We start from the raw sequence: 17655 nt of genomic DNA on the forward strand, positions 1-17655 counted from the left end.
AGTTAACACGAGATACAGGCAGTGTTCGATTTCTTTCGGTATGTACTGTTTTTATGCCCATCTTTTGTGTGTGTGTGCACCCGCACGTGAGCGTGTTGGAAAGAGCGCGATATCAATGTTTGATTTCAGTACTATTGTTGTTTCCTCCTCACACTCTTTAAGATTTCAGAAATAATAGAAATTTTGACCAACATTCTAATAAACATCTCGTCTTCTATGGCGGTATTGTTAGCGCATCGTGGTGCGTCAATAGGGTCCTAGGTTCAAATCATATATTTCATCGAGCTCCCACTTAGTTGTCGACCTCCGTGGTGCAGTGGTTGGCAGAGCACGCTACGACGACAGGGGTCCCGGAGTCGAATCCCTGGTAAGACATGGATGCTTGTATTTGTCTGTCCTGAAGTCCTGAATGAAAAATTAGGAAAATTGATTTACATTGATATGGTGTTGAGGTGGGGGAAACTACCACTCAGAACTTATTCTTTTTTAAAAAAAATGATGAATGCTTGTTTCCTATCGCCCTTGGCGCGGACTGTCCCAGGTTCGGAAAATACAAAAAAATCGGTGTTGATCCAGCATCGTGAGGTACATTGGGTAGCGAATTAAACGCGATAGAGGTGGACTTCGGTTTAGAAAGCTAGAAAACAGCGGCGATAGGACTTGACAACGCGATGACCACTCGTCACTCACGGCTTGACAGGCTTTCAAAGGGTTGTTGCACTAAATTTATAAATTTCTTGTATTCATCCTCATCATTGCGATAAGATATAGAGAGGTAGAATAGCAAATGTGAAATAGCTCACAAATTATAAAAGTATGTTATTGTGAGTTCTGAGCTTTGCTTTTATTGTGATACATAATGTTGTTAATCCACCTGTTAAGGTCGATCGCTATGATTAAATGAAATAGGCGAATGATTCAACACGCTTACCCTAACCAGGACATGCCCGCAAATTCTTTGGTAGCGAGATCGTGAGACCAGCAATTATAAAGGGTGTTCCGTATAGGACGCTGAATTTAAATCGAGTGCTATTGTTTTCTTTCGAGGTTGGCAGACCTGTTCTTACCAATGTTGGCATCTGTTGTCATGCCTATTAATGTAGCCTCAATTCTTTTGACTCGTTTGTTGTAGTTTCCTTCGGAAAATCCTCGAATAATCCATGCGCTGAGAACGACTGTGTGGTGTGGGTTTTGGCAGGTGGAGTGTGATCTTACACCCTGTGATTTCTTCTTATGGCGGTTTGTGAAATCACAGGTGTACGCCAAGAAACCACGAACCCTTTTGAAATCATACGGGTGATTGGAGGCATCGGGACAGACATCTGCGAGAGGGTTATCAATAATTTTGTGGAGCGTATAAATGCATGCAGACTCAGTAGGGGTAGACATATGCCTGACATTGTCTTTCATACGTAAATGGGAGATGTTACTGCTTACATATATGTAAAATATAACTATTTTCATGGTATTTTCCCTATTTTTATTTAATTTTCTAATTCGGCGTCCTATACGGAACACCCTATATTTCTCTGCTCCTGAGGCGACAGTTTTATGTTTGTCGAGTTTCTAACTCCACTTGTTCACATTGGTTACAGAGTGCGCAGGTAATCATTATTGTTTGGTATGCTTGTTGAGTATTTGTGTACATCGGGGTTGAAATTCTCTCGCAATGATTCACCCTGTTCATTGTGCATAGACAATGGTGATATAAATAAAACCGGTTTGTGCATTCAGCGCACACCTTCAAGGAACAGACTGCATTCAGCCTATCGCAAAACAGTGGTACTTCTAACACACAAGTGACCTTGAGCAAGTACAGGGTAAAATCAATTCTCTCTGGATATTTCTAGCATTAGCGTCGGGAGAAAAGGGGCGGGGGAAGGAAAGTCGAACCGTTTAGTTGACATCCCTGAAAATAGACCTCGTAAATTAAAAGTTACATAAAATAAGAAAGCTTGTTAGTTTCATTGTTAATAACAGAAATAAAACTCAGTTAATAGTATTCGAATAGCCAAAGTAAAAAGTGCGTTCGATCGAATAAGTGTAAAATGCATGAACCAGGTTCTGATTTTATTAATATTCTAGCATTTAATAAAGAAAATATTCAACATTTTTTGCCGATCTCCATGGTAGAGGGAATAGAAGATCACGCTACGACGCCAGGGGTCGCGGGATCGAATCCCGGATAAGACATGTATGGTTTTATTTGTCCTGAATAAGAAAAATGGAGAATAATTGATTGAATTGTTGTTTTAAGTTCACTTTATGAACAGATAGGCTAATTGGGACTGGACTTACAGTTTAAAGTTGGATCCCAAACACTGTGCACTGTGAATCCACCAGGTATCGAACCCGAGACCCCTATATTACAAGAGTTGGTTTGTTTGAGTTGGTGTTTTAAGTCCACTTTATGCACAGTAAGGCTAATCGGGACTGGACCTACAGTTTAAAGTGGGATCCGAACCACTTGTGCCTCCACCGGGTATCGAACCCGGGACCCCTTGATTACAAGGCAATGACGCTACCACTGCGCCATGGGGGAAGCCCCTATATTACAAGACAAAGACGTTACCACTACGCCATCGGGAAGCCCATCAAAATGGAGAATATGAGTAAAACTTACATGAGTAAGATTTGAAAGTGAACGAGACCTTAAACTACCGCTTAGAGGTGTTACTTTTTTATTATTATTATTATTATTATTATTATTAATAATAATAATAATAAAAAAAATATTGTGGTTATGTTATCACAGCGCGCTACGACGCCGGGTGCCCTGGGTTTCAATCCAGGCCTTTGTATTAGAGTTCTTATTGAGTGTTTCTTAGTCAATTTCATCACATTACTACTTACTCATCCTCATCGTCGCGATTAGCCAAAAGTGTCAGAAAAGCGACGTCAAATATTCTAAATTAATCAATCAATCAATTCAACAATTTTCAAAATTTCAAACATATTGTTTTAAGAGTTAAAGCAACATAACTTTATGACCAAAATTTTCCTCGAACTTTTAAAGTTGGACGAGGTATGAAAATGTCCATAATAGCATTTCAGTAGACCAATTGCTTGAAATGTAGAGAATAATGAAGAAAATTTGTGCTGAATAATCAGCTATGTGGTGGATCGAGTAGAAGTCGCTCCCAAATGTTATTATTCAGAATAAAATGTTTTTTTTATTTGTACACAATATTTATTACTTTATAATAATTATCATTGTTATTATTTCTACTAATAATGGCCTGATCCACCTACAAAAGTTTCTATTACGCCCATGTAGTACAATGATTGCAGTTGTATTTTTTGCTGCAGAGACGGGTTATGGTAGTAGCATGCTTGAAATCTGGGGTCATAGGTTCAAATCCTGGATAAAACATGGATATGGATTGACTTGGCTTATTTAACGTTGTATTTCTGCAACTTATGGCCAATCGCAGATGGGAATGAATGGTAATAAGATGAAATAGGTGAGGGGAAATCACAAAACAAATATGGACAACACATTACAAGCTCCACAGAGGAATTTTCAGGCGCCAAAGTCTCGTTACTCTGCAACATGCAGTCCAGGGAGTTCTACATGGAAGAGAGGTTGACATTTGGATGTTGAAAAGGGAAATCCCTTACACCTCCATTTTGCTTCTGTTTGTATTTTTATTTCATCAATTTTCATTCATCATCATTGTTACAAATAACCTATTTGGTAGGAAAGCGACGTAGTATAACCTATAATTCTTTGCAATATTCTTATTTTACGTCGGTTTTCTGCCACTTTGTAAATCGCGGTGCTGAGGATGAATGACGAAGAGAAATTGTTTAAAAAGGGCAACTGTGCCTAGGACGAAATCTGTGGTGGCTAGATCCACCGAAGCGGCTGAAAAATAGCATATACTTGAAAATAATATAATTAAATTGATTTGTTGTTTTAAGCTCACTTTGTGCACAGAAAGGCTATAGTTTAAAGTGGGATCCGAATCATTATGTGCCTCCACCGAGTATCAAACCCGGAACTACTTGATTACAAGGCGACGACGCTACCACTGCGCCATCGGAGAGGCCATAAAAACAATATTTTTGGGAGGTTATGACTAATATTCGGGGATTCAAATTTTGTGTGAACATTTACTACGTGCCTCGAAAAAAGTTTGCTTATAATAGTTAACAAGGCCGTCTTGCATCAAGTGGCATTATGGGTCCATGATTTCTTACCCCATTCTCTCGAGTCACTACATGTTTTCGTTCGCTGGCTCCAGAGATTTCGGGGACAGAATGGAGGCCAATGCAACCAATATTTGATGTTTTTTGTTCGATACTCGGTGGAGGCACATAGTGGTGGGATCCAACATTAAACTATAGATTTTCCCGATAAGCCTCCTGTGCATAAAATGGACTTAAAACAAAAACTCATTCACATTCATTGATGTTCTCGCAAGACACGGAGGGAATCTGATTTTTGCCAGGCATCTTGAAGTGCAGGGTTGCCAAGGTAAATTACGCGTAATTTACTTCGCGTAGAAAACCAGTTCTTTACACAGATGTAAAAAAACTAATTTTCTTTCGTAAAATAGTAATATAAAAACAACTATATTTATTTTACATTTTAAACTTTAATTTTCTTACTTATTTCAGACAAAATAATTATTTTTCTGAAGATTGTTTATACAGCAACCTCACCCTTAGTAACAGATTTTTAAAAATAGGGCTGTTCTTTCACATATTTTTAAAAATTGAGAAACCTGTTGATATGTAACTCTCGCACTAGTACTTGTATTTATAACATAACATAACGATTAACGACAATTTGTTTGGATTGGATTTCAAAGTTTTAGTAACAACTTCAAATTTATTTTTTCATGCGTATTATACTCTTGCATAGGCTAATTATGATGTGAATGTTAATGTGGGAGTTTGTAAAATTCCAATATAAGAGCACATACAAATTCGGAAGGAATTTTTTAAAGCCTTTTTTGGTTTTATGCCACTGCCAACTGCCATACATAACAATACCCATAGCAAAAAAAAAGTCTTCTTTCAATTTTTATGTTTGATTCATGTACTTTACGCTTTATGCGTATTTGCGCGTAATTTACGTGTCATGTAGAAAAAACTTTTTTACGCGTAATTGCACAACCATGTTGAAGTCTCTTGAGCGATTTTCCTGAATTAAAACAACACCCTAAGGTTTGTTGCAGCTGTACGATTTCATCTCAAAAGCTTATTACAGAATTTGTTTCATAATTATTTTTTCAAAATTACCCGCACTTACGCGCTAAACTAAGCATTTTGTAATAAAAAGAATGTGACTCAATAGATGCCTTAAAATTACTGGGAGTTTAGTTTCTATCACTCCGAAAATTAATTTCATACAGTGTTTTGAAGCGAATTATATAACACCCTTTAGTGAGCGTAACATAGTAAAAATGTGTTTATCGTTCACCAGTTCGCCAGCTTGAAACGAGTTGTTTGATATGGCTAGAAAGCTGTGTCCCTCTATTTCACTGCACCCTTTGACTCTCCTTGCACTCACCTGTCTAGTAGCTTACAAACTGCAAAACTGAGTCGTATAATTAGCTTTCCACTTTTATTTGGCAATATTATTTGATTTACGTTGGATTCATAGCATGAGAACTGTTTAGAATGTCCCGCTTTGTCGCGGCCCACAAAGTAAACCTCTCACACTCAAGTAAATGAAACACTTGTTTATCTTTTTGTATAAAAGAGAAAAATGATATTTTTTATCTTGTTTGTTAATTGGTTGATTGATTGATTGACTTGCTTTCGTTTTACTTCGCTTTTTGTACCACTTTTGGCTAATATCCGAAGATATATGATATATGATGAAATTGATGAATGGACTCTCACAAACATCAATGCCCATGCCAGGATTCGAACCAGGGACCCTGGCGCCGTAGCGCGATCTGCTAAACTCTCCGCCACGGGGGCCGGCTATATCTTGCTTGAAAACTATTGAAAGTGTAACTTTCAATTCAAGGAATTGAAGGAATGAATTTTAAATTAATTATATTTGCACATTTCTGTTCACATAAAGTAACACCTTTTATAAAGTTGAACAGTTAAAGTCTTGTCTTCTAGAAAGTTTATTCTATTCACATCCAAGCACAAGCACATTTTGCCAGCCTCCGTGACGCAGTGGTTAGCACAGAGCGCTACGACGCCAGAGGTCCCGGGTTCGAATTCCGGCCTTGGCATAGGTGTTCTTTGTGAGTCCCTTCATCAATTTCATCATATCATCACTCATCCTCAACTTCGCGATTAGCCAAAAGTGGCAGAAATGCGACGTAAAATATACCAAATCAATCAATCAATCACAAGCACATTTAGGACAAATTTAATGTTATATCATGCTTTTGTTATTTTACGTCGCTTTGTTGCCTCTTTAGGCTACTCGTAGCGATGAGAATGCACGATGATTGGATGAAACTGATGAAAGGACACACACATACAAAGGAACGTAGAATCGGCGGCTGTGAGGTCCTAAGTGAAACATCTATCACGCTCAACCACCGAGACAGCCTAAGCTGGTTTATATTTATGTTTAATATTTATATTAATCCTCATCGCCGCGACATACTTAACGAGGCAAACAAACATGATTTAATAACAAAAATAGAAAGCGTTTACTGTCCATAATACAGTGAGAATAAAACATAAAAATACTTGCGAGAGCGTAGATTTCACCGGTATTCGAATCACTGCACTCTAAATACGAGTCTATGTGCGAATAACAAAATATAGATTTACTGTGCGTAATCGGAACGTTAATGTTCAAAGCAATTACGTAACCTAATTGAATACTGGGAGATAAATGTGGGATTTCGCAAAACTTTCCAATCACGTGATCTGCAACAGCAAGCGCCAGGGTGTTTTTGTTAATTGATTTCTACTTTATCCGCACAATACCGATTATCCCTACATCGCAGCAGCACAACATTGTAACATTACGTCACGTATTGACTTTTTTCTTGCTTCGAATTGGGAGGAGATTTTCGAGGGAGGCGAGAGAGCCCTGCCCTCGACTTGCCGTTCGGCGTGGTCGCGGATTTGTGAGGGAGAAGCCGCCCCCCTCCCCTCCACTCGCGGCGACCGTCTGTTTCTGCGCAGCGCGGGGGCCGAGTTTATAGCGGGACGGCGTTACCTTGGCTGATCAGTACACGCGCCGAGACTGCTGCGAGCTTGCACGCTGTCGTAGACTGCTCGACATGGCACCCGACGCAACGTGAAATCAGCGTAGCGGCAAGAGAACGTTCGTAGAGCAGCCTCCTGCGTCGAGAACCGGTTTCGTCGAAGTCACCTGGTCAGCGAAGGACGCGAGACTGCCCGCGAGTGCGTGTCGAGTCGACATGACGTACCGGTGACGCATTGTCTTTCGGTGGTGATGCGGAAACTCGACAATGACTCTTGGCGGTGGAAAAGTAGCCACGACCGCGTCACGCTCCTGGTGGAAGCTGTGGTGGTGGAGAAGATGGTGGTTGGTGGTTGTGGTGACCGTGATGGCCATAGTGAGGGTGGCGGACGCCGTGGGGAAGTACAGACTGGAGGACGCGTGTCCGGACTTTTGCGTTTGCAGGACCGACGAGGAGGACATTGCCCGCCGCAGGGCCAAGTCGGTCGCTTGCGTGGGGACCAATTCGTCGGAGCTCCCGGCTAATCTTAGCTCGAGCATCGAAGTCATCCGGTTTCCCAACAACAGCGTCCGTCGCGTGGATTTCTTTTCTCTGAAAAGGTTTCCGTCTCTTCTGTATCTCGACCTAAGCTCCAACGGAATCAACGAATTGGCCGGTTCCGGAAAGACTTTGCCCAAATTGAAACATTTAGACTTGAGCATAAACAATCTACACATCATTCAGTCGTACGCCTTCAGGGATTTCCCGGAACTTCAAAGTCTCAACCTCTCGTGGAACGGCATTCACACGATCTCGCCCTCAGGTTTCATTTTGCCTAATCTGAATGTGTTGGACCTTCGCAGCAATCGCCTGTCCATTCTCAAGCCCCATTACTTTTCCGATACGCCGAACCTTCAAGCAGTTTTCCTATCAAATAACGTTATATCCAGAATTCCTGAATTTGTTTTCGGAAAGAATCTTCATAGGTTAGACTTATCGTACAATCATATCATGAAACTTGAAGAAAATGCCTTTGATGGGATCAATATTACTGGTGAACTTAACCTTGCAAATAATGCGCTTCGTCGCGTTCCCAACGCTCCTTTGAAAAGACTCGGTAGGGTGGAAAATCTCATAATGGACAGCAATTTGTTTCATGTATTAACATCTGGCTCGGTTGTGGGACTCACAGCGCGAAGACTTAGCATGTCCTACCAAAAGAATCTGCACCTGATTCACAAAGACGTATTCGTAAATTTGGAAGAATTGGAAGAATTATACATCAGAGGAAATCCGTTCCTAACGTATGTACATCCTGAAAGTGTAATCAACGCGCCAAAGCTACGTTTGCTAGACATTTCCAGTAACAGTCTGTACACTATAGAAAGTGATCTTCTGAAATATGTGCCTAATTTGAAGGAACTGCGTGTGAGTAATAATAGTTTCACCTGCCATTGCAGCCTGAAATGGGTACAAGAGCTAATTAACACAGAAAAGAACGCGACAGAGGACGATGGACTTGCAGACAGCGTGGACATGTACGAGGAAGGGAAAGACAGTGATCTCGATGTGTATTGCTCGGATAGGAATGGAACTCATTTACCTATAGTTCATCTTGTAAATATGTCAAGCACTTGCAGCCCATACATCATCCCTCTATTCCCAGCATCTTACCACGACGTTCTCGGCAACAATGTTTCTTTCCATTGTCGCGCTCTGGGGTCTCCAGACATCAAAGTGCATTGGGTGTCCAAAAGCGGAGTCCGTCTGTACAATAACAAGTGTAACGGTAGACTTTGCGTTAGGGATCATACGCTGACGATTCATTATCTCCACCACGACGACGGTGGGTCCTACGCGTGCACGGCAAAGAATGAGAAAGGAACCGATTCCAGGGCGGTGAACCTTTACGTCAGGGACATCAACGTGCAACTATTTCCGCTGACAGTGACTTCCACTTTTGTTACCTTGTCCTGGAACATGTCTAACATGATCTCCAACAACTACATGCTGAAATATGAGTCGGAGGACGAGGGTGAGGAACCAAGGTCTGTTCGGTTTTCAGTCGGGGTGAAAATGCATTCTTACACAGTTCACGGCCTCAAACCAGGTGTAACTTATTCATTCTCTCTTTGCATCGAGCGAGAGGAATACACGATTGTGATCTGCACGATTTCGGTTACCACGAAAGAAGAAAATTTCCTGTTGACCTTAGGGATAGAACGAAGTTACTTGAGTGTCATTCTGGTCAGTGTTGTCATTGGAATTGTTCTCGCAAGTTGTGTTGGGTTCTGCGGTCTAAAATGTTGGCGACAACGTTTAAAACAGATCCAAGAATCGGAGATGCGGAAAAGTGACTCTTTATCAGGACGTTCTATTCTTCAATCATCTTCTACTCATTCGGACATGGCATTCATCACTTACATCAACCTTACGGACGACGCAATCTTCGTGGAGCAAACGGAGAGCAACTTCGGATACACGTGACGTCACATATAAGAGACCTTTCAAGCACACTAATGCAGTCTTTGGAAAAATACATCAAGGCGACAAATTGAACTTCGTCGAATGTTTAGGAAGTTGAAATATTTGTAGATTAAGAACTGCATAGTTTGGGACTTAGTGGGTCGGTTTCCATTGCACTAATTACATCATATCCATTTCTGTTGACAAAGGAAACTGGTGATATATCGTCAATGAAGAAAGAGGTAATGTTATATCCTGACCATGTTTCTAAAACAATGTGATGTATTCAAGTTGACTGCACATTGATGCAATTCAGATTAAGCAAATAAATAACTTCAAAATAATTTATATAATATGCTTCTTAGCAAGTTTTCTGGCTTAATATTTCTGTACTAAGAAATAATTAGCAATGATTTAGTGGCCTATTGAACATTTTAAAAGTCAATTTACTTGCTTCTTTAGCTATTAAAGTAAACCCATCAATGTGCAGTCAAGTATATTATTAAGTAAAAGAAGGTAGTTTTGTACATATGAGTAGAATTTGAGAACATATAGCCTAAGTATAGTGTATATTTGTACGAAATTTTGATGATATAAATGCTGTTAAAACTGATAAGTGCATGCAAAAATACGTAATACTTATAAAAGGTTACTTCCATGCATAGAAAACAATCACTTGGTACAGCAATGCCGGAATATATAATGTAGCCCGGTTATAATGCTGTAAAATTACCATTGCAATGGAAGATTTTAATGATGTAATGTTAATTTTTACTCAAATATGCTGCAGTGATAACATATTCACTTTCAGTCAATAAAAAGTACACAAGATAATTCATATTTATAGAGAGAAGCATATCAATAAACTTGTATTTTTAAACGGCAAACCTCTTCTGCTTTAGCCTTCCGATTTGAGAAAAATACAAGTAGGATATATATTTATACATACATACATATATATATATATATATATATATATATATATATATATATATATATATATATATACACACACACACACACAATATGTATTGTATGAGAATCATATCCAGAAATATTATTCACGTTAATTTATTGTATCTCTCCAATATTATTTTTTTTGGTAATTTTTAAGAGTAGAAAGTTCGAGGTTGTTCTTTGCCAGCTCATCCGCAAAACGAACTTCCAAAGCGGGAGAACGGGGTTTCTCTTTGCGGCGGCCGAGACTCTCCCAGCCGTGAAAATCAATCCGACCCACCGGCCGAAACTTCACTAAGAGTCTAAGCTGTTAGGAAGTTGTTTTAGATATTTCCCCTGGTGAGAAAGTAACACACAGAGAGAGAGAGAGAGAGAGAGAGAGAGAGAGAGAGAGAGAGAGAGAGAGAGAGAGAGAGAGAGAGAGGATGAATAATGAGTAAATACTTTAGTCAATTAATATCTATCTTTCGAAAGAATCAATGAACACAGAAACATAACGAAATAAATAATTCAATGAGTTTGATATTATAAAGCATTATCACATTGATCAAATAGTGTATGAATATTGTTTCATCGCCGATTAGCATAGTACTTAAATATACATTTTTATAGATATTTCATGTAGTTTTGTTAATTAATGAAATCAAAATTTATAGTTAGCCATTACATTACAGAAACAAGTTGCCAAAGAATTATCTTCAGGTATAATGGATTGCGTATTGAAATATGTGAAAACTGGTAGACTTTATTTCCTCTTCATTTGTTTTGTATATTATTATTATACACGAATTAAAACTGTCGAATATATAACAATAATGCATAATTGAATAAAACTTTTAGTGTTCATCAAAGAAAGCGATAAATACAAAATAATGTAAATTTCCGATTATGCTACACTGTTTCAACTACCATATAATAATACAAAGCAAACGCGTAACTTCGCTTCTATAATGTGCTGATAATAGTAAACAGTAAAATAAAAATAAAGTCGAGTTTTGTTTTGTTTTGTTTCTAAATTACAAGGATTACTGAGGAAAATATTTTTAAATCTCATAAATTTAAAATATTAATAAAAATAACTTTTCACAATGTTGGAACAATTCTGTCGCGATTATGAATATACAAGGTTTATATTGTGTGCAGAAAATGAATAGAACTCTTTGTATCTGATGTGCTAATTTAGACGATTAACGAAACTAAAATATTCAAAAAAATCTTCACTCCTCCTCATAGAAGTACTTTACTTCCTGCGTTTAATTAATAATTTAGTAAGTTTACATCTTGACACATAAAATAGTTAGAATAAAATTGTTATCCATTAACTCAAGGCTTAAAAACTCACAAAAACCTGCATTATACACAAACAATGCTATTATCCCAGTAATGTATAATTCATATTATATCATAATTCACAGCCATGAACAAGATGTGTATATTCATTCAAAGATAAATGTGGTTTTAAAGATTGCTAATTATAATTTTTGAGATGTTTGAATTTTGTAAAGTAATGTTCATAAATATCCGGTTTATTGTGTTTGTATGCCACAATTTTAATTGAATAATGCTAATGAAATATGCCTTAGCTTTAAAACAATGAAATAGTACAGACAATGGCTACAATAATATCTTAAAATAATTTGCCTAAAATAAAATGTAATACCACATCAAATTTAATTGAATGATTCAAAGAGTTTACATAAATGAAAAAATGCTTAATACTGAAGAATTCTTCAGTGGTAGACAATTAAATTTTACATTAATTTTCTTCAAAATCACATGCAAATTGAACGAAATGCACACTGTTTTCCCCCTTTTAAATTTAACATTTTACAGATAGTTGCACAAGAGTGTTTCTATGTTCAAGAAGTAGCAGAAACAACTATTCTGTATGTGTAAAAATCAGAATGATCACGAAATATAATATATAAATATATTACAATTTCGGCGAAGAGTTTCTGTCCGCATCCGAAATGAACTTGTGCTTGCTATTTTTCTCAAAATGCAAAATTTCTTATTCAGTATATGACCATCTGTATTATTACGTTTGCGAAAGCAGTAAATGTTCTTAGCACGTGTCGCCACTGATATCAGACGAACACCATACAAGTTAATTTAGAAATATACCTTTGGGAGCGATTTTTTAATAATACGCAAATTGCTGGTAATTTTATCATAAGATTTCAGATTATTTTTCATTACTTGGGCCATGAAATTTTGTAAACACGAAAGCAAAAATTATGAATTTGAGTAACACATATGATAAAATACCTTCTCGCTCTGTCTCGTTTCATGTAATTATTTAATTATGAAGTTCGCCGTTGACTTAATTTTCTATATATTGTTATTTTACGTAATTTTCTGCATCTTCAGGCTAATTGTGAGTATGGGGATGATTAGATGAAATTGGTCAAGGGATGCTCACAAATCAATACCAAAAGACAATGCCAGGAATCGAACCTGGAACCGTCGTTGGTGAGATCGTGAGTTCAGCACTCAACGCTCTCGGTCACCAGGACTGGATGGTTGACTGAATGGTAGATATACGCATATGTTATATTTTTGCAACGTATCATTTAAGTAACGGTGTAAGTACCTCCATGCAGTGGCACTTATTTTGTGGCGGGTTCGATTCTCAGGGAGGGCATAACGCTGGTAATTCACTTTAAACTGTAGGTGCGGTCTCGATTAGCTTATCTGAGCATAAAGTGAACTTAAACTTTGAAAACATTATTTTCTTTTTTAACTCGAGCGTCAAGTTATACAATGGGTAGCTAATATAACAATAGGCAAATTGTCCATCGCTATTTTCTTTCTTCTACACCCTATGTGTTTTTAAGGATGGTATTATACCTATGCTGGAGTGAAGTGGTTATCTGCTTAATGGTTTTATTTTTATTCTTGTTTAGTCACGGACACTTCTGGATTGTAATGATATCACTGAGAGTCAATGGAGTGGTTACAACCCAGATATGTCCGTGACTGTACTTCACATTGCGGAAAACAGAGAAAATGATAGACAATTTGCCTACTATTATATTTGCCGTTGTCATCTACACCTTTCTGGATTTGCTTGCAATCATTCCCGTGTTTTCTTTCTGTATTTTGTCAAAAGTCTTGCTGACAACTCAGCCATACCTGGCGTTCGTTGTGAAATACTTTACTTATTCATTCAGTAAGTTCGTAGCCTTTATTGTAAACGAACATTTTAGATATCTCGGTTTGACAATCGGCTGTAAATCCTAAGTTCCTGAACGCGTCATTAGTAAAATCTCTGTAAGTTTATTAAATTTTTACTTGGTGTCGAATGTCATTCCGAGGTCTTTAACTTCACTTTTGCGCGCGATTTCCATATCTCTAATCGGATATGGACAAACGAAGGGTGCTTTACGAATTGAGTAAGTGACTCTGCTGCATTTTGTGTGGTTGAGATCTAACGTGTTCTTTTTACACCAAGAAATCACTGTGTTTATATCTTTCTGTAGCGGATTTGATACTCGGTGGAGACATATAGTGATTCGGTTTCCACTTTAAACTGTAGGCCCAATCCCAATTAGCCTTTCTGTGCCAAAGTGGACTTAAAACACCAAATCAATCAATCAATAAATCAATATATTTCTGTAGCTCTCATAGGAGGTTATTTCGTAGTATAGCTTAAGATCGTTGAAAAGCAAATTTTGGGAATTTTTTATGCACCCCTGTATGTTGTTGGTCAGTAGCACAACAAGAACAAAGCGGTTCAAGATCGAATCATTGTGGAACACAGAACACCAGAATCATCACTCATTCTCATTGTCACAATTAGCCAAAAGTGACACAAAAGTGACGTTAAATAATAAAAATTAAATCAAAACGTCTACTTGTTTACTGCAGAAAGAAATACTGTTTATTAACCTGAATAATTTTTAAGTGAAGTCGAAAAGGGGAGATAATTTAGGAAGAAACAGATTTATATTAGTAACCACTTATTCACAAGTGGATGTACACCAAACCATCTTATATAGCCATTGTTTTATAGTTTGTGTTAATGACCGACCGGTAATAGTGAGAAGAATCAATTTGCAATATTTTATCGAGCTAAAAATAAATATGCTCATATGCAATCTGGCTTTATATTTCTGTTTTAAAAAGACTCAAACAATAACACAAAATTTGCTAAAATCTTTATCCACATCTGAAAGTTCTAATCATACACAACGTAGAGAGGTGGGAATGACTTTTATCAGATTATGGAATTTTTAGTGTTACAGCGGGTTTCGCCGATGGCATATCGGTAATGCGGTCGCCTTGCAATCAGGCAATCATGGGTTCGATTCCAGGTGGAAGTACGTGCACGGTGGTTTGGATACCATTTCAAACGATAGACCCAGTCCCTTTTTTACCATCTTTTTATTCAATTAATATTTTATATTTAATCCATATCCATTAATCTTACCTTTAATCAATTAATATTATTAAATTACATTTTTGTATTGTATTAATATCTCAGACAAGGGTATGTTGTAAGAGCGGCCCGCTCCAACACGCCCGCTCCAACAAAGACGATTTTATTATTATTATTATTATTATTATTGTTATTATTAGTTCATCTTGGTATAAAATAGACTTAAAATTTGACTTTTGTAGAAGTTAATTAAGTTATTTTGTTACGTAATCAAAAGCAGTGTAACATTTGAGATACATTTATATTAAGAAGTACAGTTCGTTTCTTAAAAATAACAATTACAAGATTTCCTATTTTTATACAAAGATTTGCTACAACCTTGGTGCAATTATAATTGTGTGAACTTGAAATTAGGTTCCAATTCTTCAAATCAAGTATGATGATAGAACAAACATGCTTAGAAAGGAGGCAAATTTCATTCCCCGGTTGGGAAAGAATTTGGAAAATCCGGAGGAGAAATTCCTTGGCTCCACCTTAATGAACACTTCACATCCCTTAAAATTTGTAAAAGAGAAGAAAAAGAGCTATAAGTAGAGGAGAAAGTTATGATAAAAATTGAGATAATGAACGACCAGGGGAATCCCAATAAGGATTCTTGGGTTACAACTCTGGGAGGCAGGATCGCGTATCGAACGCGAGAGTTGGGGCCTTGGATATTTCACCGGTTTCATATAGCGCGTTGTTTCATCAGGTGATGCAACAAACCGCAGATATCGGGTTTATCGAGCGCCCATACCGACTTACAAGCATCGACTTCAAAATTGCCACCGACTCGTGTCTAATTCGCCGTATCGATTCGCAACCGAGAAGGCATCTAATCAAGAAGGCTGTTGGATAGAACGACAGCTCTCCTCGTGTGTGTTTTCGTCAAGCACCTTCTCCCCCAACTATGCAACTTTGGATTGGCACGGACCAAAGAGAGACAAATTTTCAAAATATGCTTATCATATTTGATTTGGTTTACCTCACTTTTCTGCCACTTTTGTCTAATCGCGAAGATGAGGATGAATGATGATATAATGCAATCGATGAAGTGACACTCACAAAGAACACTCGTGCCCAAGTCAGGCGTTGTAGCGTGCTATGCTAACCCCTCCGCCACAAAGGTCGGAACATAGTTATCATAAAGGGGGACCCTCACCGATGACAAAGTGATAGGGTTGTTGCCTTGTAATCAAGGGGTCCCGGGTTCGATACTCGGTGGAGGCACATGCAGTAGTGCTTCGGATCCCACTTTAAACTGTAGATGCAGTCCCAATTATCATAGTGTGGACTTAAAACAACAAATCAATCAATTATCATAACCGCACGAATTACTTGACACTTATAAGAATGAAACAGTCATACATACACAAAAAACAAAGAATTCCCTCCCCCAGTGCATTCTTATCCGGGATTGATTTCTAAGTAATAGTTAAGCTATGAAAAGTTTTATGTATAGGCCTATACAAAATCATTTTATTGTTTAGTACAAACTTCCTTAATTATTGGTTTTCATACATTTTAATACCTAAAACAATTAACTTTCCGTAAGCTATTGAAAAATCACTCCTCAAACGTAAAATACGCCACATTTAAGTTGATTAGACTTTATGAAGGGCTTACTTAAATCATGGTTATATTTTTTTGAAACCTCTAACTTATTAAGGCTATTCTTGACGACATCTATGACCTCGATTCGAGGGAAGGCATACATTCTCGACATGTTGGTTTTAAGCAAATTTTATTAAAATTAACGTCGTTGGCCCAATAGCTCTTATCTCAAATAAAAGCAAATTTTACTATTGCATGATGCTATCTCAGTAAAGTACTTAAATATTTTGAGTAGCTAGCTCCGAGCTTATTATAGTGATGTATTTTTCGATGTTTAATGTCAAAGGAATATCTTCCCTTATTGACTGTTCCAAAAGGAAGACAATGGTAGATTTCAAAATTGTAAACATCATTAAACAACGCACATATTATAGTAGTGGTAAATTGAGATTAATTTTTGGTGGGGCTAAGATTGGACACAATTGCCTCTTTTGAGGAATTCTAGGGGGTCGAAAATGCCATTCTCCACTGCCACGGTGCATGCCTGTGACATGTTATGTCGTTTTTATTATATCGTAAGTAAGTAAGTAAAATGTCAGGAGATTCATAATCTACGTTTAGGGTCAAGGGTATTACATACATACAGAGAACAGAATGAGACTGTTGTTGCACTAAGGTCAGTCGTGTCTTGATTGTAAGGTAATAAATTTATATTGATTGAAAGATGATTGAAATACCGTTATTAATGATACATAATTACATAAGACAATAACGTTGCCAGGGGTCCAGGTTTTGAATCCTGGCCTGGGCATGGGTGTTCTTTGCGAGTGCCCCTTCATCAATTGCATCATATCATCACTCATCCTCATCTTCGCGATTAGCGAAAAGTAGCAGAAAAGCAAAACCAAATTAATCAAATAATGAATCTAATAATATGGCTGCGGGTGTAACAGTTTTTTTTTTAAAATTAACCATCATTTATGTTTTGGTTTGCATGAATTATAAGGATCATATGAAATAAAAATGTGAAAGACCTTCGTTAAAGATATTACCTCGGAACATGTGAAACTCGCTTACTTCATATCGGAGTTCATTGCCGTGTAGGGTTATGCTGCAGTGTGGAATATCTGTTTGGCAGCT

At 37.5% G+C, this 17655-nt stretch overlaps 1 protein-coding gene across 1 annotated transcript; it reads left to right on the forward strand.

Moving 5' to 3' along the window:
- The first annotated feature begins 7208 nt into the window (after positions 1–7208).
- Positions 7209–10524, forward strand: LOC145980947 (leucine-rich repeat neuronal protein 1-like). Its single transcript, XM_083114032.1, has one exon. It carries the CDS (start codon positions 7407–7409, stop codon positions 9603–9605), a length of 2199 nt encoding a protein of 732 aa, XP_082970158.1. The 5' UTR covers positions 7209–7406; the 3' UTR covers positions 9606–10524.
- The last annotated feature ends 7131 nt before the right edge of the window (positions 10525–17655 follow it).

The sequence above is a fragment of the Lepisma saccharinum genome, chromosome 2 (genome assembly GCF_977018435.1).
Source record: "Lepisma saccharinum chromosome 2, izLepSacc3.1, whole genome shotgun sequence".
NCBI lineage: Eukaryota > Metazoa > Arthropoda > Insecta > Zygentoma > Lepismatidae > Lepisma > Lepisma saccharinum.